Source organism: Peromyscus californicus, unplaced genomic scaffold, assembly GCF_007827085.1.
Source record: "Peromyscus californicus insignis strain IS unplaced genomic scaffold, ASM782708v3 Scaffold_4__1_contigs__length_199733344, whole genome shotgun sequence".
Lineage (NCBI taxonomy): Eukaryota > Metazoa > Chordata > Mammalia > Rodentia > Cricetidae > Peromyscus > Peromyscus californicus.
Genome location: NW_026294562.1, coordinates 75,233,437 through 75,256,651, shown reverse-complemented (window position 1 = coordinate 75,256,651; position 23,215 = coordinate 75,233,437). Strand labels below are relative to the sequence as shown.

The window sequence follows — 23,215 nt, the reverse complement described above, 5'->3', positions numbered from 1 at the left end:
CTCCTGCTGATGGGTGAGCCTGGGCTTGAAGGAGAGGGACTGGGTACTTGGTCTTAGGGAGCCAGGCCCCTGAGCTAAAGGATGTGGTCCAGAGATCAGGGTCTTGTAGGGAGAGAGACTTGATGTTACGGGGAGGGAGGCAGAGACATGGGGCTTGGGATCTGGAGTTAGGGGAATGGGAGAATATTGAAGAGCCAATTTGAGAGAGAACCCAAGCGACCCTGAGAATGAGGTTAGTGGGTAACCCACAGCTTTCTGAAGGAGGCAGAGCAAGTACATTCCACTGGGTACCCATAATACCCCTGTGGCTTCCAGGTTTTCCTGCATTCTCCCTCATCGAAGCCCCGGGTGGGAAAAAGAGTCTTTAAATTAGAGGGCCACTCTGTGGAAAAAGAGAACTGAGGCTTACCAGTGGAAAGTGGCCCATGAGCTGAGCGAAGGAAAGAGGGGAGTCGGGAGTTCAGGGCCAGGGCTCTGGGGTATTGAGTGTGGAAGAGAGACAAGAGAGTCAGGAGCCTGGGGGATGTAGTTGAGAAGGGCAGGGTGGGCAGGATGGTGGCGAAGGGGCAGGAGACCCTCTCTAAAGCGTCTCACATTTCCCCAGCATTTGTTTCTTCTCTTGGCTTCAACTTGGACACAGAGAAGCCGACACATTTCCATGTGGATGGTGCTGGGTTCGGACACAGTGTGGTCCAGTATGATGGCTCCTGGTGAGACGGGGTGGTAGCTGTTCAGGGTCCTGTCCCTCCCCGACCCCACACTCCAGTGGCATCACCAGCATACTTTTCCTTTGTGGGATGTGGCAATTTTCTTCATGTTAAGAGTGTTTTCCTGGAAACAGGCCCTTTGAATAACTTCAGCTAACATTTCCCGAGTGTTTACTTAGTGCCAGGCATTGTGACCTGCATGCCACATGGGGTGTTCACTGAGACCTCATAGTACACTTATAAGGAATTGTCCGTCTAACATATATTTGCTAAATATCTAGATGCCAGAAGTGGAGGGCTCCCACCAGGATAGAACAAAAGAGAAAAAAAAAATCTACCTGCCCAGAACTTGCACTGTTCTGAACCTCCATTTGTCCAGAGGGGTGAAGTCAGCTCTCTACAGTGGCTCCAGTGTTGATGCTCCTAATTGCAGGGCTCTGTGTCTCCCCACAGGGTGGTGGTTGGAGCTCCAAAGGAAGTTAGGGCCACTAACCAAATGGGTGGCCTCTACAAATGTGGCTATCACATGGGCAAGTGTGATCCTGTCCGCCTCCAGGGTGAGTCATGACCCTACCTCGGGCCTAGTGCTGGGCTCCTGTGCTGTGGGGCTTGAGTAGAGCCCACAAGTCCCACTTGGCAGCTGCAGCTCTGTCCATAAACTCAGCCTCAGACAAGCTCCTGGGCCTACCCATCATGCCCCCCGTGCTGCCTCAGCTCCCTTATGATGTGGTTATCTGCCTCACCTGTGAGGCCTCTCTGTCTCCCAGGTGGAGGTGAGGCCCACTCATTTCCTATCCGATGTCTTCTGTCCTCAAGGGTGACTATGCACATGTCTGTCTCCTCAGTGCCTCCAGCAGCTGTGAACATGTCCCTGGGCCTGTCCCTCACTGCTACCACCAACCCTCCCAGGCTGTTGGTGAGTGTCCTCAATCTCACAGGAGGGTCTGGAGGGGACGAATAGGGACCTGAGGCTGCCGGGCTGGGGGTGTTGCCGAGGCTAGAGGTGCTGGGATTGGAGAATAGACCAGACCAGAACAAACCCCATTCATCAGCCCCCTCTGCCCCCAGGCCTGTGGTCCTACTGTGCACCATACATGCAGAGAGAATATATACTTGACGGGACTCTGCTTTCTACTGGCCTCATGGCTGCAGAACCAAAGGTTCCTGACTGCCCAGCAGGGTGAGTACTGAGGGCCACCAGCTTCTTTGGGGGCGCCCACACAGATCCATCTGGGGATTCAGTGGGTCAGATTCTTTCCCCAAAGTGAATAAGGAAGAGAAGATCTGGACGAACACACTGTCGGATGGTGCAGCAGCTCTAGGCACGGCTGGGGCGGAACTTCTGGCTCTGGTACCTAGTCTGCTATTGTCTTGGAGCTTGGATTTTTGCATCTGTCAGATGGGACTAGTAATGGATGGAACTTGGAAAGCAACAGGAGATGACCCACGGTCAGCATTTGGCACAGTGCCTACTCTGACATGGGTGCCAACCATATAAGCTGCTGTTGCTTTTAGAACCAAAGTGAAGGGGATTCATTTCCCAGTGACTGGTTGGTGACCGGTCTGGGACTGGCTGATGAAGGGCCAGTCTGAGTCGTATATATGTGTACATGTTCTCTCTCTCTCTCTCTCTCTCTCTCTCTCTCTCTCTCTCTCTCTTGACTTCTCTGGTGCTAATGGAGGTGGAAGATGAGGTGGAGGAGTAAGCTTCTCTAACCCGATCCCTGGCCGACTGAGTCTGTCCTCTGGTTTCACAGTCACTCTGAGGCCCATGGGGAAATGGACGGGCACTCCTTACAGAAATCCCCTGTATTTAGATTCTACCCACAGGAACTGTCAGAACGCTAGTTTCAGTCTTTTGAGAGAACACAGAAAGGGAAGGCTGGGGTGAATGGTAGGAACGTTTATAGAGGCCATGTCTTTGGTTAGTGGCCCTCATCTTCTCGGGTGCATCCACCACCACTCTGTGTGGAGACAAAGAACTCCACAGGGGAGAGCACCACACACTGCTGCTGCTCCAGAAGGTCAGCTCCACTCTCCGGAGCTGGAAAAGCTTCTTCTGAATAAAAGTTCTGATATTCCCCAGGAGGCGAACCCACAAACTGGGGTAGTGTGTGGCTCTTGCCAGGGATGACACTGAAAATGCCTAATAAAGTAACAGTTCAGCACTAACCAATGAGGATGGGACAGACTATGGTCCTTTCCTTGTTGGATGCTTTGCGTCAGGCCTCAGGGGAGGCACTGAACGATCTATGTGGAGGGAGAAAGCTCTCGGTTTCTTGCTATTGGGTCAGGAGATACTTGCATTTTTTTTTTTAATCTACTGAGCAGGCTTGAGGTAGATCATTCACAGCTGTAGCCTCAAAGGCCTTGTCAGAGTCAGAGGCCCAAGGAAGTTTTGTTCTGTGACACAGAGAGGACCCACAAGTAGGGCTGGGCTGTGACTGTCAGACTGAGGGCGGTGGACGGTATGAGGAGAATGAGTTCTTGCAGCCAGGGGATCCTGTGTCTCTTGGAGGACCAGAGCTACATCTTTCCTTAGAGTGTCCAAAGCAGGACCAGGACATCGTGTTCTTGATTGATGGCTCGGGCAGCATCTCCTCCAACGACTTTAAAACAATGCTGAAATTCGTGAAAGCTGTAATGAGACAGTTCCATCGACCCAGCACACAGGTGTGTCCCTGGGGGCCTCAGCCTGGGCCGGTGGGGCTTGCCGAGAGGGCTTGCCAAAAGAGAGGGCTGGCTGGGCAGGTTGGAGCAGTGCCGGGGAAGCCGTCTTAGCCCTCAGCCCCACGTGCTTTTTTTTTTTTTCCTTAGTTCTCCCTGATGCAGTTCTCCAATAGATTTCAGACACATTTTACTTTCAATGACTTCGTCTCCACTCCAAGCCCTTTAGACCTGTTGAACTCTGTCAGGCAGTTGAGAGGGTTTACATACACGGCCTCTGCTATCGAGCATGTCACGTGAGTCCGAACTTCCCACGCAGCCTTTCCCGGAGGAGCATCCAGGGTTCTCTTTGGGCCTCATTTGCCTTTCTGAGAAAGAAATAGGAAGATCCAGAAATGTAGCCTGTTGATCTTCTTGCCACTTGGGGGTTTCTGAGTGGAAACAGGGGCTCTCACAGGAAAAGCCCTCGTTTCCCCAAAGCCCCCAGAAGTCAGTGCAGTTTTATTTACAGACAGACCTCTGGACTCTCTTTGTTAATAGAACGCAGCTGTTCACTGCCCGGAATGGGGCTCGGAAAGATGCCACCAGGATCCTCATTGTCATTACTGATGGAAAGAAGGAAGGTGACAAGCGGGATTATGGTGATGTCATCCCCATGGCAGATGCTGCGGGCATCATTCGTTATGCAATTGGGGTAGGACACAAAGGTGGTCACCCACCACTTCCTCCGGTTGCTTCCTCTTGAAGCAACTTCCTCTAAAGAATAGAAACCAGTTTTCTTCTTTTATGGTTTTTTGAGTCAGGGTTTCTCCGTGTAGTTTTGGAGCCTGTCCTGGATCTCGCTCTGTAGACCAGGCTGGCCTCAAACTCACAGAGATCTGCCTGGTTCTGCCTCCCTAGTGCTGGGATTAAAGGCGTGCGCCATCGCCGCCTAGCAGAAACCAGTTTTCTCATCTCTTGCTTTAGGTGTGTGGAGTCGGGGAAGACTCTTGCAGCCTGGGGACCTATGACCCCATCGCTTCCACTCCCTAACGCCATTTGAGCCTCATTTCAAAAGGATCTCCAAGGCTGACTGGAGTGTTTTTGGTGGATGGCAGCACATACAGTGTCTTAGCCACTTGCCTCATTGTGGTAAAGCATCCAGCAGAAACACTTAAGGGAGAAATAGGTTTTATTTTTCATTCCTTGAGAGTTCACACATGTATGCAATGACGTGATCGCACACACTCTCCGTTTCCTCCTCCCTTGATGGCCCCATCACCAATTCCTCACTTTCCTCACTTTGTGTGTTTTTAAAAATAACCCACTATGTTCGATTATTGCTGCCCATATGTGCATGGCTGTGGGGTCATCTGCCGGAGCACCGGAAACCCAACTAGTAACCATACTCCCAAAGATGGATGACCCCTCCCTGCCAGCTATGAAGTACCACTGGCTCTGTGGGATGGGGCATGGATGTCATCTTTCCCATCGATGTGGGACTTTTGGCTGGCTTAATCTTATGAGTGTCTTGTGAAAGTAACCACAGCTGGTACAAGTTCACAAAGGCAACAGCCAGCCACGCCCTTCCAGAAGACAGTACTTCCCAGAACCCCCTTCATCCGCTAGCCTCTATGCCCTTTCTACCTCCTCTTCTGCAATGGAATGATTTATTTTGATTGACAGTTTCAGAGGGGATCAGTCCATGACGGAGGAGAAGGAAGGGTGGGATTCATGGTGGTGGGAGTCTGAGGCCATAGCTCTTCACATTGTGGAGGACCAGAAAGGAGGCGAGAGGAAGTGGGGTGGTTGTAGGATACCATTCCAAAGCTCATCCCCAGGGATCTACTTCTGCCAGCCAAGCCCCACCCCGCAAGCTGTTCAAAACATGAACCCACAGGGGAGTTTTCAGACTCAAGCAGTAGCATTACCTGTAGGCCTATGAGACTTTTGATTCTCTCTGGGTCGGTCTTTGCTGGGGACAGGTAGGACGGGCCTTTCACATGGCACATTCCCGGCAAGAGTTAGAGAACATTGCGTCGGAGCCTTCCCGAGACCACATCTTCAGCGTGGAGAACTTTGGTGCTTTGAAGGACATTCAGAACCAGCTGAAGGAGAAGATCTTTGCCATTGAGGGTGAGTCAGCAATGAAGCTACTTGTTCAGGAATCCTCAGGCATGGGGATTTTCCTTTTTGAACCTAGACCCTCATGAAGTAGGCACTAACCCTTGCTAGAGGGGTTAGTCTCTGGTCTTAGATTCTCCTAAGAAGCCTCCTTGACCCTGGGAAATGTTGTCTTTCTCCCCGAAAGCCAAGCATTGTGCCTTCCGTAGGTACGGAGACAGCAAGCAGCAGTTCTTTTGAACTGGAGATGTCCCAGGAGGGCTTCAGTGCTGTATTTACACCCGTAAGTTGAGCTCCTTTGGGCTGCTGATGCAGGATGACGGAAAGGAGGGCATCGGGCAGGCACATGCTAGATGGGTGTACGGAGCCAGGGGAAGTCCTCCTTTGGAATAGGCTGGCATCCTGCTCTAGCCTGCTCAGCCCTGGGATCCTTTCCTCCCAGGATGGACCAGTTCTGGGAGCTGTGGGAAGCTTCGGCTGGTCTGGAGGTGCCTTCTTATACCCCCCAAATATGAAGCCCACCTTCATCAACATGTCTCAGGAGAATGTGGACATGAGGGACGCTTACCTGGGTAAGAAGAGGCTGTGGGGGGAGAAGGGGCGGGGTGAGCTGCCTGAAGACAGGAGAAACCTTGGTGCTGAGGTCTGGGCCCCTCAGGTTACTCCACCGCACTGGCCTTTTGGAAGGGGGTCCATAGCCTGGTCCTGGGGGCCCCTCGCCACCAGCACACGGGGAAGGTTGTCATCTTTACCCAGGAATCCAGGAGATGGAGGCCCAAGTCTGAAGTCAGTGGGACACAGGTGGGTATGGAAGAAGCCAGAGTGGAGTGTGAGAGTGGGCAGTGTGGCCAGGGTGGAGAAGGAGGAGGTGAAGGGACTCTGGGGCCCACGGGGGAGGCTGTGGTGCTGGGAGAGGGGCAGAACCTGGCCCAGAGGGGGCATCTGTAAGATGACTTCAGACTCGGCCCACCAGATCGGTTCCTACTTTGGGGCCTCCCTCTGCTCTGTGGACATGGATAGAGACGGCAACACTGACCTGGTCTTGATTGGAGCCCCCCATTACTATGAGCAGACCCGAGGGGGGCAGGTATCTGTGTGTCCAATGCCCAGTGGGGTAAGTGGTGAAGGGTCCCGGCTGGTGGTGTGGGTATGAGTGGAGGGCCGCCCGGGTTGGGTCTGACACTGACTTTGCTCTGCAGAGGATCAGGTGGCAGTGTGAGGCCACTCTCCATGGGGAGCAGGGCCATCCTTGGGGCCGCTTTGGGGCAGCCCTGACAGTGCTAGGGGACGTGAATGGGGACAGTGTGACAGATGTGGCTATTGGTGCACCTGGAGAGGAAGAGAACAGGGGTGCTGTGTACCTATTTCATGGAGCCTCGAAACTGGACATCAACCCCTCGCCCAGCCAGGTGAGGCCAAATCACTGTCTCCCAAGACTACAACATTTTCCTCTTTGTTTCTCTTTCTTTCACAAAGATGCTCTTCCGTGACTTCATTTATTTCTTGCCTAAGCACTGAGCATTTTGCAGCATGTAAAACCCATGCAATGGAGACATGGGAAAGCTAACTACTGCATTCTTTGCTTTGTCTTGAGGCTCAATACTTGAGCAGTTTCCAAACCATAGCTGGTAGTCACCTGTGCTAGGTGCATGGCGTGGTAGGAAACCTCTTTCATGGATGTGACTTGGTAAGTATGAGGTTCAGTGTAAACTGGGGAGGTTCTGGTCTTTTGACTCAGCATTCAGTCTCTCAGTGGCTCTCCCACTGCCCTCCCCGACCCATCCCCTGTCTCTGCACCCCCACCCCTCACCCCCACCCCCGCTCTTCGGCTTTAGGTCCAGCTTCCTTACTATGCCAGCTTTCTCATCCCTTCAACAGTGAACGCTGTTGAATTTTATTCCAATCCTGCAATCAGTGACCCTTCCAGGTACCCAGCTGGATAGGAGCCCTCCACACGGTGGAACAGGGTTTCCTGAGAAATTTCCTTGACATTTCCTTGGCAAATGTCAAAGCAGTCCAATAGGCAGACATCTCAGGAGGCATTTCTCCAAAGAAGATGAACAAGGGCAACAAACGCAGGGAAAGTTGAGTGCTTGACATCACTATTCATGAGGTTTCGACAGATCACCACCGTGAAGCGTAACCTCATGCTCATCAGCACAGCTGGAATCACAGGGCCGCTAATCATCAGGACATGGTACATGAGGCACCCCCAGACACTGCTAGTGAGAGTCTGAAAATGGTATGGCTATTTTGAAACAATGTGTTAATTCCTCAGAAGATTAATTATAGAGTTGTCATATGATCAGACAACTCTAGCACGAGAGAACCGGACACGTGCCCTCACGAGACTACGTAGAATGCAGCTTGGAGCATTATTCAAAATTAATAGCCAAAAGGCAGAAACAACCCATATGACCATCTACCTTTAGCAGGCAAACTAGACGTTTCTCCGTGCAATGGCACATTACTGCACTATGAGCTGGTGCCGGCTATGTGGATGAACTTTGAAATCCTATGATAAGTGAAAGAAACCAGTGAAAGGAGATCATATGCTGTATGGTTCCGTTTATGTAAAGCGTCTCCAATAGGCAAACCTGTAGAGAGAGCAAGGAGATTACTGGTTGCCTGGGTGTGGGTGTAAGGGGAAGTGACAGGCCTGGGGTGGCTGTTAACAGGTGTCAAATCTCTTTTGGGGGCGATCAACTTAAATGTGGAAATGGTTTCGCAGCTCTGAACACACAGGAGCTGTGGAGCTGTGGGGTGAACTGTGTGGTGCGTGACTGTCCTCAAAGGCAGTTGTACCGTCCTCCAGAAAAGCACAGGGAAGAGCCCTGGAGTTCTGCCAGTGTCGGTGTGACGCCTGAGATTGAACTCGGAGTACTAGGAGATCAGTAAAACCTCTGGGTCCCTGTTCCTCCCCTTCTCCTGGCCCCTCCTCCTTCCTCCTCCTTCCTGGCTGTTACTTCGTGAGCAGCTCTTCTCTTCCACACTTTCCCTGAGAATGAGCTGAAACCACGGCCCAAATAACCCCTGCCCGTCTAGTTGTTAGTCAGGGGTTTTGTTACCAGGACAGGAAAAGAGACGGACATCTGTCTGTGCTCACCTGCAGGATGGTGATCGCACTGGAGTGAACGGCCACACCTGCTCCTACAGAGCACTGGGTCTGCTCCCTGCTCCGTTACTATGTCATGCTACTGGAAGCTGCTCTTGTTGTAACTGCCAACACAGTTTAACAACTGACAGAGATCTAAAGAAGGCGTGTGGCTCGGGAGAAAAACTGAAAGCTCCTCCAATTCACACCACTTTGTAGCCTCTCTTCGCCAAAATGTCCTACAGGTTTCCATCCGACTGCAAATGTCCCTGGGGTTCTACCCACAGGCCTTTCTGGGTTCACTGGCCCACAAAGACTTCTTTCCCTCCTTCTCATTCTGTCACACACTTGGCTGGAAAGGGTTAACATTGTCCTCCACAGGCTCCTGTACCAAACCGGAGACTTCCAGAATGGGAGGCCCCTGGTGTTGGCTACCACACCCATGATTCCCAGGTTCCCTTAGTAACTGGCATTTCTTGCCTTTCAATTTTATTCTTATCACCAATACCTTTGGTCTGCACAGTGTCAGAGATGAAGTCACATGTCTTCAGAGGGAATAGGTAGCTTAAGAGCGATGGAAATAAAAGAGAAGGAAGTCACAGGGAGGTGATGCCCAGGAGGGGAGAACCTGGGCCAGCTGCAGCCACCTCCCCATTCCAACTTTGTGCCTCTTCATCCTTTCAAAATAAGCAAAAAATAGGTGACGGACTCAGAGCCAGAGGTTCTGTCTTAGGCTGGAGTCAAACTTTGAAATCTGTGTGACTCTGACACAGCCTCTGAACTTTCTGTTTTGTTTGTGAAATGGGACAGAGGCTAGGTAAGTCCCGAAGTCCTTTTTATTTAGTTTTTGTAGTGTGTGTGGGTGGTTTATGCACATGTGTGTGCAGGTACGTGTGTGAGTGGTTTATGCACATGTGTGTGCAGGTACGTGTGTGAGTGGTTTATGCACATGTGTGTGCAGGTACGTGTGTGGGCTCTGTATGTGTATGCAGAGGCCAGAGGAGGATGCTAGATGTCTTTATCATTCTCCACCTTATTCCCTTGAGACAGGGTCTCTCATTGAACCTGAAGCTTGAAGTTTCAGCTAGGCTAGCTGGCCAACTAACTCCCAGACTCTCCCTGTCTCTGCTCCCCAGAACTGGGGTCACAGGCACTCACAACTATGATGGGCTTTTTTCCTGAGTGCTGAGGATTCGAACTCAGATCCTCATGCTTGAACAGCAAACACTCTTACCCACAAAGCCATCCCCCCAGCTTCTGAGACCTGCTTTAGCCTGATCATTCATTATAATAATGTTGACTGCTGACCACACACTCCATGTACTGTTCTAATAACCATACGAGTGGATTGACTTAATACCTGTGAAAATATAAATATAATCTGTAAGCATAAATCCTAACATAGGTTCTCTCTCTGTGAAAGATGTGGGGATCGAGGCACAGAAGGATTGAGTCCTGGCTCACGAAGGAGTCAATGGGAAGCAGGGACTAATTAATGAATGCAACTGAGGTCACCAGGACAGCTTTCCAGTCTCCGAGCCCTGAGGACTCCAGCCACCGTGTCCCAACCGCTACGCCTCCTTTTAGGCTCTTTTTAAATGAGTTCTTTCCACTGCTCGCCCTTCCTTCCTCTCACATTCTTACCTCGCTCTTTCTGGTGTTGCTTTAAAAAATACTTTTTCTACGTGTGAGTCTTTTGTCGTCATAACAGACGGTGGGGGTGTGTGTAAGAAGGAGAAATCGCAAGCTAGGAAGCCAGGAGAGCTCAGAAGGCCAGTCTTATTTCGATACAGCATCTCACTGCATAGCCCAGACTGGTCCTACACGAGATCTGTCTGCTGTGTGCCTTCCGAGAGTTTGGATTACCATCCTGTGTCCTCATGCCTAGTCAAGGGAGAAGTCTGTTCTTTTGCAATATTTCTAGGAACTAGATGATTTGTATAATATTACTTAATCTCTTGGACAGCTTCTTAGTTAGGGGTTCTCTTGCTGTGATAAAACACATGACCCAAAACAACTGGAGCAGAGGAGAAAGGGTTTATTTCAGCTTGCAGCTCCATATCACAGTCCCTCCCTGAGGGAGGTCAAGGTAGAAACCGAAACAGGGCAGGAGCCTGGAGGCAGGAGCTGATGCAGAGGCCATGGAGGGTTGCTGCTAACTGGCTTGCTCTCCTTGCCTTGCTCAGCCTACTCAGGATCACCAGTCCAGAGGTAGCACCGCCCACATTGTGCTGCCCACCCCCAATCTATCACCAACCAAGAAAATGCAATATAGACTTGCTTACAGCCCATTATATGGGGACGTTTTCTCTAAATTTCCTTCTTCCTACATGACTTTAGCTTGTAGTCAATTTGGCATAAAAACTAGTCAACACAGAGCGCAAGGCCATCACTAATGTAGTTCCACTAGACTCCTTGGAAAGGTTCAGCACAGCCTGTCCCACGCAGTTAGGAAACAGGCTGCCACTCAGCTATGGCATCCCTTCCTGCAGTCTGATTCATCTTTCCTTCTGCACAGAGGATTTCAGGATCCCAGCTCTTCTCCAGGCTCCAGCATTTTGGGCAGTCACTGAGTGGGGGTCAGGACCTCACCCAGGATGGACTGGTGGACCTAGCTGTGGGCTCCAAGGGACACGTGCTGCTGCTCAGGTGAGCGAAGCTTTCTTCAGACACTCCCCATCCGTCCTAGACTAGGACCCTCCCTTCCTAACTGGAGGCTGAGGCCCCAGTGGCCAGGAGCTTCTTCCCAGCTCAGTGTTCTGCCTGCAGGACCAGACCGATCCTTCGAATGTTATCGACTATACACTTCTCACCTGCGGAGATCGCCAGGTCTGTGTTTGAGTGTCAGGAGCAGGTGACCTCTGTCCAGACACTGGGTGATGCCACTGTCTGCCTTCATATTTATGAAAGCCCCAAGACCCAGCTAGGTGAGATTCTTCCCTTTGACCCTGACCTTTGGAAGCCTCCAACCTAGGACTTCTGTCTGGTGACTTGCCCCTTGCCCACACGAGCAATTTCTGGCCCTCCCAATCTTCCTTGTGTTCCACGTTCCCTTACAGGTGACCTCCAAAGCTCTGTCACCTTTGACCTGACCCTAGACCCTGGCCGCCTAAGTCCTCGTGCCGTCTTCAAGGAAACAAAGACCCAGGCTCTGACCCGAGTTAAAACTCTTGGTCTGAGCAAGTACTGTGAAACTGTGAAGTTGCTTCTCCCGGTGAGATGGCTACAGATGGGCTGTGGGGATTGCGGGTAGAGGCCTTTTAGGGACTGGAAGCAGATTCAGCAGGGAAAGAACACAGCATATTCTGAATTTCCTCCCAGGCTCTGGCCTGCGGGCAATAGTTAATACCTGTTAGCTAAGTAGGTGAGTGAAAGACTATGGCCAGTTACAGCTGCCAGAGGACACCCAGATGGATTTTAGGGAAGAGAATACAGTTGCCTGGGAGAGCTGTGTGACTTCAGACTGACCCATGCAGGCATTTAGTGAGCACATACTTATGGCTGTCCCCTGAGACCTGCCTACAGCAGGGGACAAAGCAGTCATTGCCCATAGAGAGTTCCCCAGTGATGATGGGGACCCCAAACCAACAAATTTCTAGATAGTGAATGTCAGGTATGGGTAAATGCTACAGAGAGAGAGAGAGAAAAACCAGAGAAGAGAACAGAGCTGTCTTATGAGGAAAGTGGGAGAGCTGTATGGGGGGTGGAGCTTATCGGCCATAGATGGGATTGCTCTAACCCCCCTTACATACACAGAGATGGGGTACAGCCGGTAACTATGCAAGGGACTTGCTTTAAAACCACCCTTCAAATGCCTCTTCTCTAGGCCTGTGTGGAGGACTCAGTGACCCCCATCACTTTGCGCCTCAACTTCTCTCTTGTTGGCTTGCCCATCCCTTCCTACCAAAACCTTCAACCCATGCTGGCTGCAGATGAGCAAACGTACTTCACGGCCTCTGTGAGTCAGTTGATTTATGGTATTGGGGCTCAAGGGGGACACCAAGGCAGGTTGTCTATTGGGGCAAAGTATTTATTAGAAGAGCTATTGATAGCATGGACAGATATCAGCATGGAGGGGTCTCTGAGGAGAGTTCAGACCCACAAGGCAGAGTGGGGGCCCCTTCTTATTCTCAGAGGACCGCAAGGCTTCATGCTATGTGGTTGATGAGTAGGGCCTGCAGCCATGCTGTGCCTGATTCCTGGGCACCTGGGGAGGACACCTGGGATCCTGCATTATGGGGGAAAATGTCCCCCGCAAGGCTGTGGGGGAAGTGAGAGGTGGGACACATCTAGTTGAGGTGTACCCACAATCTTGGTAGTGCTCTGATGGCCTGGAGTTTGGCAGCCTGAACCTGTGAACTTCCTTGGGGGAAGTAAGAATGGTACCTGCCATTTTCCTGAAGCCTGGAAGCCTGGGCTCTGTTAGGGAGCAGGAGAGTCCCAGAGAGGCTCTTGGTAGGGAGCTTGCCATTTCCTTCATTCTGGCTATTTGCAAGAGGCTGATACATGTGGGCCTGGCTTGAGAAGCAGACCTAATTCCCATGTCCCCCTTCTCTCAGCTTCCCTTTGAGAAGAACTGTGGAGCTGATCACATCTGCCAGGATGACCTGGGCATCATCTTTGGCTTCCCAGAGTGAGCTTTCATCCCTTACATCTTCCCCAGAGCTCAGCCTCCCTCCCAGGATCTGGGGCTCACACTCTCACCTGGGGCTCAGGACCTGGGCCTCTCCTGTCTGCCTTTTACCTCGCTACCCTGCATTTCATCCCCGGATGATTTCTAGCCTCAGTCACAGATTCATCTCCTCTTCCCTCCCGACACTCAGCTTGAAGACCCTGGTGGTGGGAAGTGACCTGGAGCTGAATGTGGATGTGACAGTCTCTAATGATGGGGAAGACTCCTATGGAACCACAGTCACTTTGCTCTACCCAGTGGGTCTGTCCTTTAGACGAGTTGCAGAAGGCCAAGTACTCCAGCGCGGGAAGGAAGAGGTGAGTGGGTTGTGTGCTAGGTTCAAAGCTCGGACTGGGTGGCCCTTGCTCAGCAGTCTCTGGTGGGTCAAGAGATCTTAGCTGGTTTTGATTGGGTGGTGGGGTTGTATTGTCTGGGTTTTGTTCTTCTGGCACCATAATTTGAAGATACTGAATATAAGAAGTGAATTCCAGAGCCAGTGAGACGACTCAGCAGCTAAGGGTACTTACCACCAAGCCTAATGACCCAGAACCCACATGACGAAAGAAGAGACGTGACACCTGAAAGGTGTCATTGGTCTCCTGCCTGGTTCCCTAACACTACTACCTGGACTTGGAACCCAGGCATGCTGTCCCCTGTCTATCTTTGGTCTGTGTGAATGTACTATTTGTTTTTTTCCTGAGAGAGTCTTGCTGGCCTGAAACTCACCCTGTAGCTCAGACTGGTCTTAAGTTCACAATCCTCCTGCCTCAGCCTCCAAAGTGCTAGGAATATAGGCACATACAACCAAACTGGGAAAATACTTAAAAATATTGCTAAAAAAAATGAATGTATTGGCTACTCTGGCTTGAGGCTTGCCAGAAGTTTTTCTGTGAAGGCTAGACAGGAAATCCTTCAGCTACATGGACCGTATTGTTTCTGTCCCAGCCTCGAGGTTCTACTTTTTACAATGGTAGCAGCCATTGACACAAATCTACACAAGTGTACATAACAGAACTTTGTTTACACACAAAGGCTTGCTTTGAACTCCTGATCCTCCTGTCTTAACTGTTCTGGGAGCACAGGTGTACACCACCACACCTGCCCTTGCCTTTATTTGCTGAAATATTTTCACACAAGTATTAGACATTGGGTCATGGCTTCCTCTTCATTTTACTCTGGAGTTCTGAGCAGCAGCAATGTCTTATGTGACCCCAAAGTCATCATATCACCTATGACATGAACGAGTCTTGGTGTTTAGAGCAAATTCTCCTAATTCTCCCCCAAATATCTTTTTGCACCTGGTTTATTGGAATGGGAGTTTAAACTGGTCTCATGTATTTGTTCTGCACATCTGCTGTATCTCTAGATCTAGCATCCCTTCGTGGGAGCACATTTTAATTACTTATGAAAAATGAACCAGGAAAAGCAGTCCCCAGAGTGTGAGCAGAGACAGTGTCCTTAGATACAGCAGCCCAGTGTGGTGTGTGGATCTTTGCTGGACAGAGTGTGAGCAGAGACAGTGTCCCTAGATACAGCAGCCCAGTGTGGTGTGTGGATCTTTGCTGGATATTTATTTAACAAGCAAGCAGTTCAAAAACAAAATGGTTAAGAGACAACCCAGGAAAACAGAACACAACTGTTGTATTAGGGAGTTTTTGTTAATTCTGTTGTGTATGGTTTGTTAGGTCTTGTGGTTATATTAAAAAATAACCTTGTTGGTTTTGAGTAGACACTGAAATACATTGGGATAAAATAATATGATGCGTAGGAAGTGCTTTAAATTATTAAGAAAAGATAAAATGAAGTATAATCTGTGGGGGCTGGGAGGGAACAGTGGGGAAGTGTTGCTAACTTCTGCTGCGTGATGGAAACATAGAGGCTGATTGTCCACTCTCTCTGCTTGGAGTGTGTTTGAAACTATCCACAGTCGAAAGCCTTTAGCAGTGACAAGAAGCTGGGCATGCTTTCTCATGCCTGTAATCCTAACACTTTGAGCCTGAGGCAGGAGGATCACCATGAGTTTGAGGCTAGGTTTGGATATCTAGTGAGTTCCAGGACAGCTTAGGCTACAAAACAACAACAACAAAACAAAACAACAAAACCCAACAAGAAGTGAAGGGTCAGGGCTCGTGACGAGAGCTTTCTACACCACTGGAAGTTTGACCAAATGTCGACCCTCAAGCACTAAGATTTCCAGGGAGCTGTGTGCTTGAATCCCAGCGTCTCTCTGGAACACTAATAAGCCCCCACCTCCTGTGCTCCCTTGGCCTTGTTTTTAACTAGAACCAACGGCGGCAGCGTGCCCTGCACCTCACATGTGACAGCACCCCAAGCAGGAGCCAGGGCCTCTGGAGGACCAGTTGCCGCATCAGCCACATCATTTTCCGAGGAGATGCACAGGTCAGCCTGGCTTCAGCCTGCCCCATCCCCTGTCCCCGTCCTGCCTCCCTCTTCTGTGACACCTCCCTTCTCCTCCTCAGATGACTTTCTTGATAACTTTTGATGTCTCCCCCAAAGCTGCACTGGGGGACCGGCTGCTTCTAACAGCCAAAGTGAGCAGGTAAGCTGGCCAGGCCCAGCGGGGTGCCCTTCTCATCCTGATCCTTATACCCCATACTCCTCCTCTGTCCCCAGTGAGAATGACACACCTGAGACCAAAAAAACCACCTTCCAGCTGGAGCTCCCAGTAAAGTATGCTGTGTACACGGTGATCAGCAGGTACGCTCCCTAGGACCTCAGAATGGTTCTTCTTTACTTGGAAGGAGGGTATGCAAGAGTCTCCACCCTCATCTGGGATCTTTCATGTTTTATTGTCCTTTCAGTGGGAGATTATACTGATAGCTGTGCATCATCATCAGTGGATGTTTGTTGTGGGCTGGTTATGACAATAATTGTGGAATCTTTATCATTACAGCATATATTTAATGCAGGTTACAGGTCTCAGAAGGCTTTGAAAATCCACAAGATTTTCTTGGGTTCTCTAGGACATATGAAACACACCCTTGTCTTTGAGATTCTTATAGCCTAACTGGAGAACAGAGTTACTGTACCCAAGTCACAATCTCCCCAAGTGCTGTTCTTGGATTCTGTACCCTGGGTACCGTGGCATGTCAACTGGCTTTCCATCACTGCAAGAATCTGAAGCAACCTAGAAACGGAAAAGGCTTGTTCTGGCTCACAGTTTGGAGGGTTCAGTCCATGGCTCGTTGGCCTGAGGCTTTGGGTTTGTGGTGATGGAGTGTGTCATGGTGGATGCTCTCATCTCATGGCAAGGAGGCAGCAGAGAATGCAGAGGAAGGAGTCATGGTGTTGTAGTCTCCACTGGGGCACACTCACACTGACCTGGGAACCTCCCAGTATGTCCCACTCTTCAAAGGCTCCACCGCTCCTGACTGTGCCGCTCGGAGCACTAAGCCTAAATGTAGGAAGTGGGTAGGGTAGGCTTCACTCTGAAGCTGTAGCAGTGGGGTACTAAAAAGGGAGTGAGAGGGAGCCCATCTGAACACTGGTGGGTCTCTGGCACTGGGCTTGACCAGAGGGATTCTCGAAGGGGCCTTTGGCATTTTGTGCAAGACCTCTTTTTCATAAGAAACAGACATACCCCATAGGGCAGGTCGCATATCAGATTATCCTGAATATCAGATATTTACATTATGATTCATAACAGGAGCAAAATTACAGTTCTGAAGCAGCAACAAAATAATTTTATGGTTGGGGGTCACCACAACGCGAGGAACTGTATTAAAGAGTCGCAGCATTAGGAGGGTTGAGAACCACTGCCATAAGGCTTTTTGAACCTTCTCCTTCCCTCCTTTTGTAGAAAATATGAACAAAAGCTAGGCCTGCGGAGGGTGGGTACCGGGGAAGGATGATAGAGGATTGGGCCTTAGCTGGGACCAAGAAGGGTGGGGGGAGAAACTGAGTCCAGGAAGCAGAGAATGTTCAGCAGAGGCCTTCTTCGTGTTTGCTCCATGCTGGCTGGGCACAGTGTGGCTACTTCCTACGAATTCTTCTGACAGGAGCAAACATTTGTTGAACTCCTATGTGTAATTAATCCCTGCTCTTATGAGACCCGCCTAATCTGAGGGTCTCTTCTTGCATAGCATTCCACACTTTCATTGCCCCACGTGTCTGGGGTTCTCCAGGTAAGGAGAAGCATGCTCTAAGTATATATGCACAGGGGTTCTCATGGCATTTTGCAGGGAGCCACAGATAGGGCATAGCACCTGTAGACTTAGATGGTCCTACAGGTCAGTCACACTCAGAGAGGTGCCTAGGGCAGTCTGGAGCGTTTGGGAGGAGTCCTTTGAACAGAGAAATGAAACTTAAGAGGGCTGCCATTGGGCAAAGGCGTAGGAGGTGTCAAAGAACTTCCAGATCACCATCAGAGAAAGAATTCAGACCGGAGTTGGGAGGGGGAGTTATTACAGAGCAGAAGTACACATTTAAGAGGAAGTGCAAGCTTCTCATGAAAGAGTCTCAGGATCCGGAGAGCTTGTCTAATTGGCCAGCTGCAGTAGAGGAAATCCTGATAGGGTTTACTCATCTTTTCTATCCATATATGGGGCTGTCTTCAGATGCATGATGGGAACAGCTAATCTTGCACACTAATGGCATGGAGGTGACGTTATAATGAAGAAAAGTTGGTTATGGTCCCTTCAGTCAGCCATGTTAGTCCTAGTTGGCTTGGGATGGTCTCGTTTGAGCAGGCACATGGTGATGTGTGGTGGTGTAGCTCTGCAGTTAGACCAGTCTCAAGTAACCGTGCAGATTTTCCTTTGTGCCTTGCTAGCTTGCCTCAAGAGTAGGAGTGGTGGGCTAGAATTTGGGGTATATAGGCAAAGGCTAGGTACCTGAGGAGTAGCGTGGTGAGGCAAAGAGGTAGAATCAGTCGATGTGTGAGAGACCTTGTGGCCACTGCACTTCCAGGCTTGGAACCAAGTAGGTCTCATGAAGTCTTGTTACACTGAGACCTATGGAAGAGTCTGTCATTGGCCCCTTCAAAGCTTCATGGTGATGAAAGGCAAGGAAACAGAAAAAAAAGGAGTGGAGGTAGGAGGAGTCAAGGATGGGCAGTGCACATGGTTAGCAAAGTTTGCTGTGGCCAACGTGTCCACGAAAGAATGAAAGGGGAGCTGAGGTGTAGAAATGGGGCGGGTGGTGGCCCCTGCTATTCCAGTGAGCCAGTGGTGTGGCTCTGAAGTCTTTTCCCTACACCTCAACCTGCTCTTTCCCCAGCCATCTCCTCTGGGTGGCCCCTGCACGCTCCCTTACACCCACCCTGAAGCTGGTCCCACTCCCTAAACCTTCCCTTATTCCAACCCTGCCACGTACCCCATTCTCTGCTACCCCAAGGCCCAACCGACGCTAGTTCCAGGCCCTCCTCGGGAGGCCAGGTGGGACTTCATGACTCTTCTCTCTCCAGCCACGACCAGTCTACCAAGTATCTCAACTTCTCAGCCTCAGAAAAGGAGAAGAGCAGTGTGGCCGAACACAGATACAAGGCAAGTGTGGGGACTTAGGAGCGAGGGAACTGGTGAGTAGGGAGGAGCTGGCCACAGATTACCCTCAGTGCCTTCTGCGCAGGTGAACAATCTGGGACAGAGGGACATGCCGGTCACCATCAACTTCTGGGTGCCCGTCGAGCTGAAGGGAGAAGCTGTGTGGGCCGTGATGGTCTCCCACCCCCAGGTATTCAGAGCCAGCTGTGGCTCCTCAACTGATGCCCTTCCTTGACTTCCATCCTCTGTGACACTTACAAACCCCCGATGCTGCAGCCAAAGCACTGTTCTCTACTTGCCTTCTAGAACCCAGAGCTGATGCCCACCCCGTGCTATCAGAATAGAATAGTGCCACCGCAATCTGACCTCCCGACTCACATGCAGAGGAGTCCCGTGCTGGTGAGGAAGACTGGGATGTTGCAGCGTGTTAAGTTAACATCAGAGGACTTGGGCTCACTCTCTGAATGTCAAATGGCGCCTGCTGAACAAGCAGCTGTATCTAGAAGTGGCTGCTTCTGTCAAGTTCCACGTTAAGCTGTCTCCTCCTCTCAGACTTACTTTCCTGTGGTATGACACTGTCTCTCTGGCCCCAGAACTGCTCCATTGCCGACTGCCTGCACTTCCGCTGTGACATCCCCTCCTTGGGCATCCAGGATGAGCTTGACTTCATCCTGAAGGGCAACCTCAGCTTCGGCTGGGTCAGCCAGGTGTGTGGCCAACAGCAGATGTCCTTCCCCGGTCCGTGTGTGCCTGATGGGTCTGGAGCATCCTTGGGTCAGGGCCGTTCTCGAACCCTGAGCTCCCGCAGGTCCAAACTCCAGCTCTACCCCACCCTCTCTTTTGCAGACATTGCAGAAAAAGGTGGTGGTCACGAGTGTGGCCGAGATCACATTCAACACATCTGTGTACTCCCAGCTGCCAGGACAGGAGGCATTTCTGAGAGCCCAGGTAGTGACTGTGTGGTGGGCGGTGGCCAGTCTGGTGAGAGGGCTCCTGATGCTCAGTCTGCAGTGATGGCTGGGGGATTTGCCAGCCTGGGGGGAGGATGAATGAAGGTCCTCAGGCGCTCAGTGCACAAGTGCTGCTGTATTTCACCCCTTGGAACAGAGCCTGGGCAAGGAGGAGGGGATGTTAACGGCTGGGAGCCTGGGGAGAATGTGAGGCAGCATGGGATATGACGCATTCCAATGGGCCCATCTCCACCAGGTGAAGACAGTGCTGGAGATGTATGAAGTTTACAACCCGGTCCCTCTCATAGTGGGCAGCTCCGTGGGAGGTCTGCTGCTGCTGGCCCTCATCACAGCCGCACTGTACAAGGTGAGTGATGTGTCCTTCTTACAGCAAGATTGGACCCTGCTCCTCCCACAGGGTAAGCAAGAGCTCATGCCGGAGTCTGAGGCACACTATCACCAGTACACATCATGTGAGAAACCCTGTCCATCCAGCTGTCTCTCATTTGTGCCTCGCTGTTTCTCAGATCCCCTCTCATCACTCTCCTTTCCTTTCCTAATCTGCTCTACCTCTCTTTACGTTTCCCTTTACAGAAGAATAGAATATAAGCTCAGACATGGACTTGAATGTTGACACAAGCATCGGGGCTGGGTCATGGTCTTTTTCAACGTAAGGGTGATTTAAGCCACATAAGTCTGCCCACATCTAAATGATACAATATGTACCAGGTTACTTGAAAGTAGCAGGGCTCCAGAAATGGTTCCCTTCCTCCCCTTTAGTCATTCCTTTTTTTCTGTTTTTGTATTTGTGTGCATGAATGCATGCATGCACGCATTGAGTGTGTATGTGGTGTGTGTGTATGTGTGTGTGCATGCATGTGGAAGCACACATGAGTTAGTGGGCACAAATGCACATGTGCCTGTGTGCATGTGAAGGCTAGCAGTAGATGTTGAGTATCTGTCTCCACTGCTGTCTACCTTATATATTGAAGCAGTGCCTCTCATTTGAACACAGAGATCAATTTGGCTGGTCTAGTCAGCATCTTGCTCCAGGGGTCCCCTGTCTTTACTTCCTGAGTTCTGGGATTACAGGCAGGGCACCATGCCCATCTAGCCTTTGTGTGGGTTCTGGGCATCCAAACTCCAGTTCTCACACTTCTCAGCAAGCGTTTTGCATACTGAGCCCCTTAGCTCCTCTCTTCCTCTTCCACTCACTCTCTTCTTCATCCTGATTTCCCGCTTCCTTCCTACAGGCTGGTTTCTTCAAACGTCAGTACAAGGAAATGCTGGAGGAAGCAAATGGGCAGATTGCCTCAGACAACAGGACATCAGATCCCCAGGTTGCCCAGTGAGAACTTACCTCCTTGTCTTCATTGAACCTGCCCTCTTGAGAGGTTTCCCAGATCTATACTCTCCCCTAGGTCATGCTCAAGGGTAAAGAAACATCCTGCACCAGGAATTCTGGGACCAGGCTAACTTTGCTCTTTGTGTCTTGTTTGGGAAGGGACATTGTCCCTTTACCTGGAACTCTAAGGACATGGTCTCTGCCATGGCCCAGAGAACATGACTAGGAATTTCTCCCTGGGAATACATGGGCAGTTCAGTGGCCCCTCCCTCCACTGACCACTAATGAGCTTTCTGTGATGAAGAGTGGAAGTAGTCACTCACCCGTGTCTGTTTCCAGTTCCTCCCATCTACTTTCAGGATGTTAAAATTGAGTTCTGTTCCCAGGAGGCGAACTTCAGACAGCCTGGGATGCTCTGTGTTTCCATGTCATCCTCATCGCTAGTAAAATATTGTTAGCATCAGTTTGTAGTTTTTGCTGCGACTCTTAATCCAGCTTCCTCTGAATTGGCAAGAAAACATCTGTACGACGTAACCAATGGCGCTGGCTTCTAGTGCCAGTGTTGTTAGCTGGGAAGAACGGAGTCATGTTCTCTCAGGAGGGACATTGCTCCTGTACAGCTCCAGGTCAAAAGAGGCCTGTGCCACTTTGCTGTGTGACTTCTTCTGGGAAGACATAAGCAAACATCTGTTTACCCAAGATAGAGCACTGACAAAAGACCAAAGAAGCCATTCTACCCAGTCCTGTCTAGTGAACACATGAAGGAACTCGCAGCTCCGCTCCAGCTTGGTTCTCCTATCTTACAGCCAACATGTGGCGTCTTCAATGGTAGGCAGGAACTTACCATCAAGTTCTAACATGCCACCGACAGCAGTGGCAAAAGATTTTTTCCCTTTGGTTTTTTCCAAGACAGGGTTTCTCTGGGTAGCTTTGGAGTCTGTCCTCGAACTCACTTTGTAGACCAGGCTGGCCTCGAACTCACAGAGATCTGCCTGCCTCTGACTCCCGAGTGCTGGGATTAAAGGCTTGTGTCACCACCGTCCGGTGGCAAAAGTTTTTTTTATGGCTTTGGGGGTATTACGCACCTCTTTGACTAATAAATCATAGGGAAGTAGCCCACTTTATGGCTCCCAAGAATGCCTTTCCCCACAAAGGCAGCGTGTCTTCATTCAAATTCTTTAACTGCTGTCTCACTGTTCTTTCAGATTCTTCCCTAAGTCTAAAGGCATCGAAGATCAGCATTAGATAATAAAGCATTATTTTCCCAGCCTGTCTTTGCAGTGGAAGGTGGTTAATGTAGACTCATGGCTGGTTTCCGTGCTAAGACCAGGAGACTGGTGAGGGCTTAGCATTAGGCAGGACACTTACATCACCCTTTCCATGGCTCAGAGAACATCTCAAAGAGAGTGGAAAGAATGCAAGAGCTGAACAATGGGGAGGAGGGTTGTGAAATACTGTCTGACGGTGTTTGTGAACAGTTGCAATTGTCTGCACAGGGCCTGTACAAAACCGAGCCAGTAAATATTCATAGAGAAGGGGCCTGCCATGCCCAGGGGTGCTAAAAGCATTCAAAGGTTGCTGGAGGAGGGGCTATTGTCTTCAGCAATGTCTTCACGCTTCAGTGGATAGCCCCATGCCCATGTACTTGCCTTGGTTAAACCATGGATCACCATGCAAAACCAAAAAACCAAAGCAAAACCACCCAAAAGTAGAATGGGACTCATGGAACTGGTGGGTTGGTTGGGGTGGGAAGAGAATGGAAGAGGATGACGGAATGGATAGAATCAGAATGTATAACATGGCCCCTCACCTACCTCCACACTTGAAGGCCTCGCTCATGCAAGTTGCACAGCAACTAGCATGCTGAATCCCCTGGACCCTCATCTCTCTTGTGAGATCTCTGCACTTACAAGCCTAACTCCCATCAAGCAGCTCATACACTTGCTGTCCGAGACCTAGATTAGTCATGAAGCTTCTGTACCGGCCCAACCTGAGGCAGGCTAGAATCTCACACCAGACATGAAATTCAAGAAAGAAGTCCACATGGCCAGGTGTCATTGTCACAACAGAAACTATAAGAAAGATCAAGACAGCGTGTCCCCACTCAAGCCCTCTAGTCCTCTATAAGGAAGATCAAGACAGTGTGTCCCCACTCAAGCCCTCTAGTCCTCTATAA

The 23,215-nt window shown here is 50.4% G+C and overlaps 1 protein-coding gene across 1 annotated transcript; it reads left to right on the top strand.

The window, feature by feature from the left end:
- The first annotated feature begins 552 nt into the window (after positions 1-552).
- Positions 553-21,563, top strand: LOC128123836 (integrin alpha-X-like). Its single transcript, XM_052760129.1, has 29 exons — positions 553-710; positions 1,161-1,264; positions 1,553-1,623; positions 1,776-1,887; positions 3,250-3,380; positions 3,525-3,670; positions 3,915-4,068; positions 5,339-5,489; positions 5,687-5,760; positions 5,920-6,049; positions 6,136-6,278; positions 6,451-6,591; positions 6,677-6,886; positions 11,090-11,220; positions 11,341-11,498; positions 11,631-11,785; positions 12,398-12,529; positions 13,131-13,204; positions 13,395-13,536; positions 15,527-15,643; positions 15,724-15,803; positions 15,878-15,961; positions 18,669-18,747; positions 18,830-18,934; positions 19,051-19,143; positions 19,338-19,451; positions 19,591-19,692; positions 19,951-20,061; positions 20,948-21,563. The coding sequence occupies exons 1-29, from the start codon at positions 553-555 to the stop codon at positions 21,044-21,046; spliced, it is 3,501 nt and encodes a 1,166-aa protein (XP_052616089.1). The 3' UTR covers positions 21,047-21,563.
- The last annotated feature ends 1,652 nt before the right edge of the window (positions 21,564-23,215 follow it).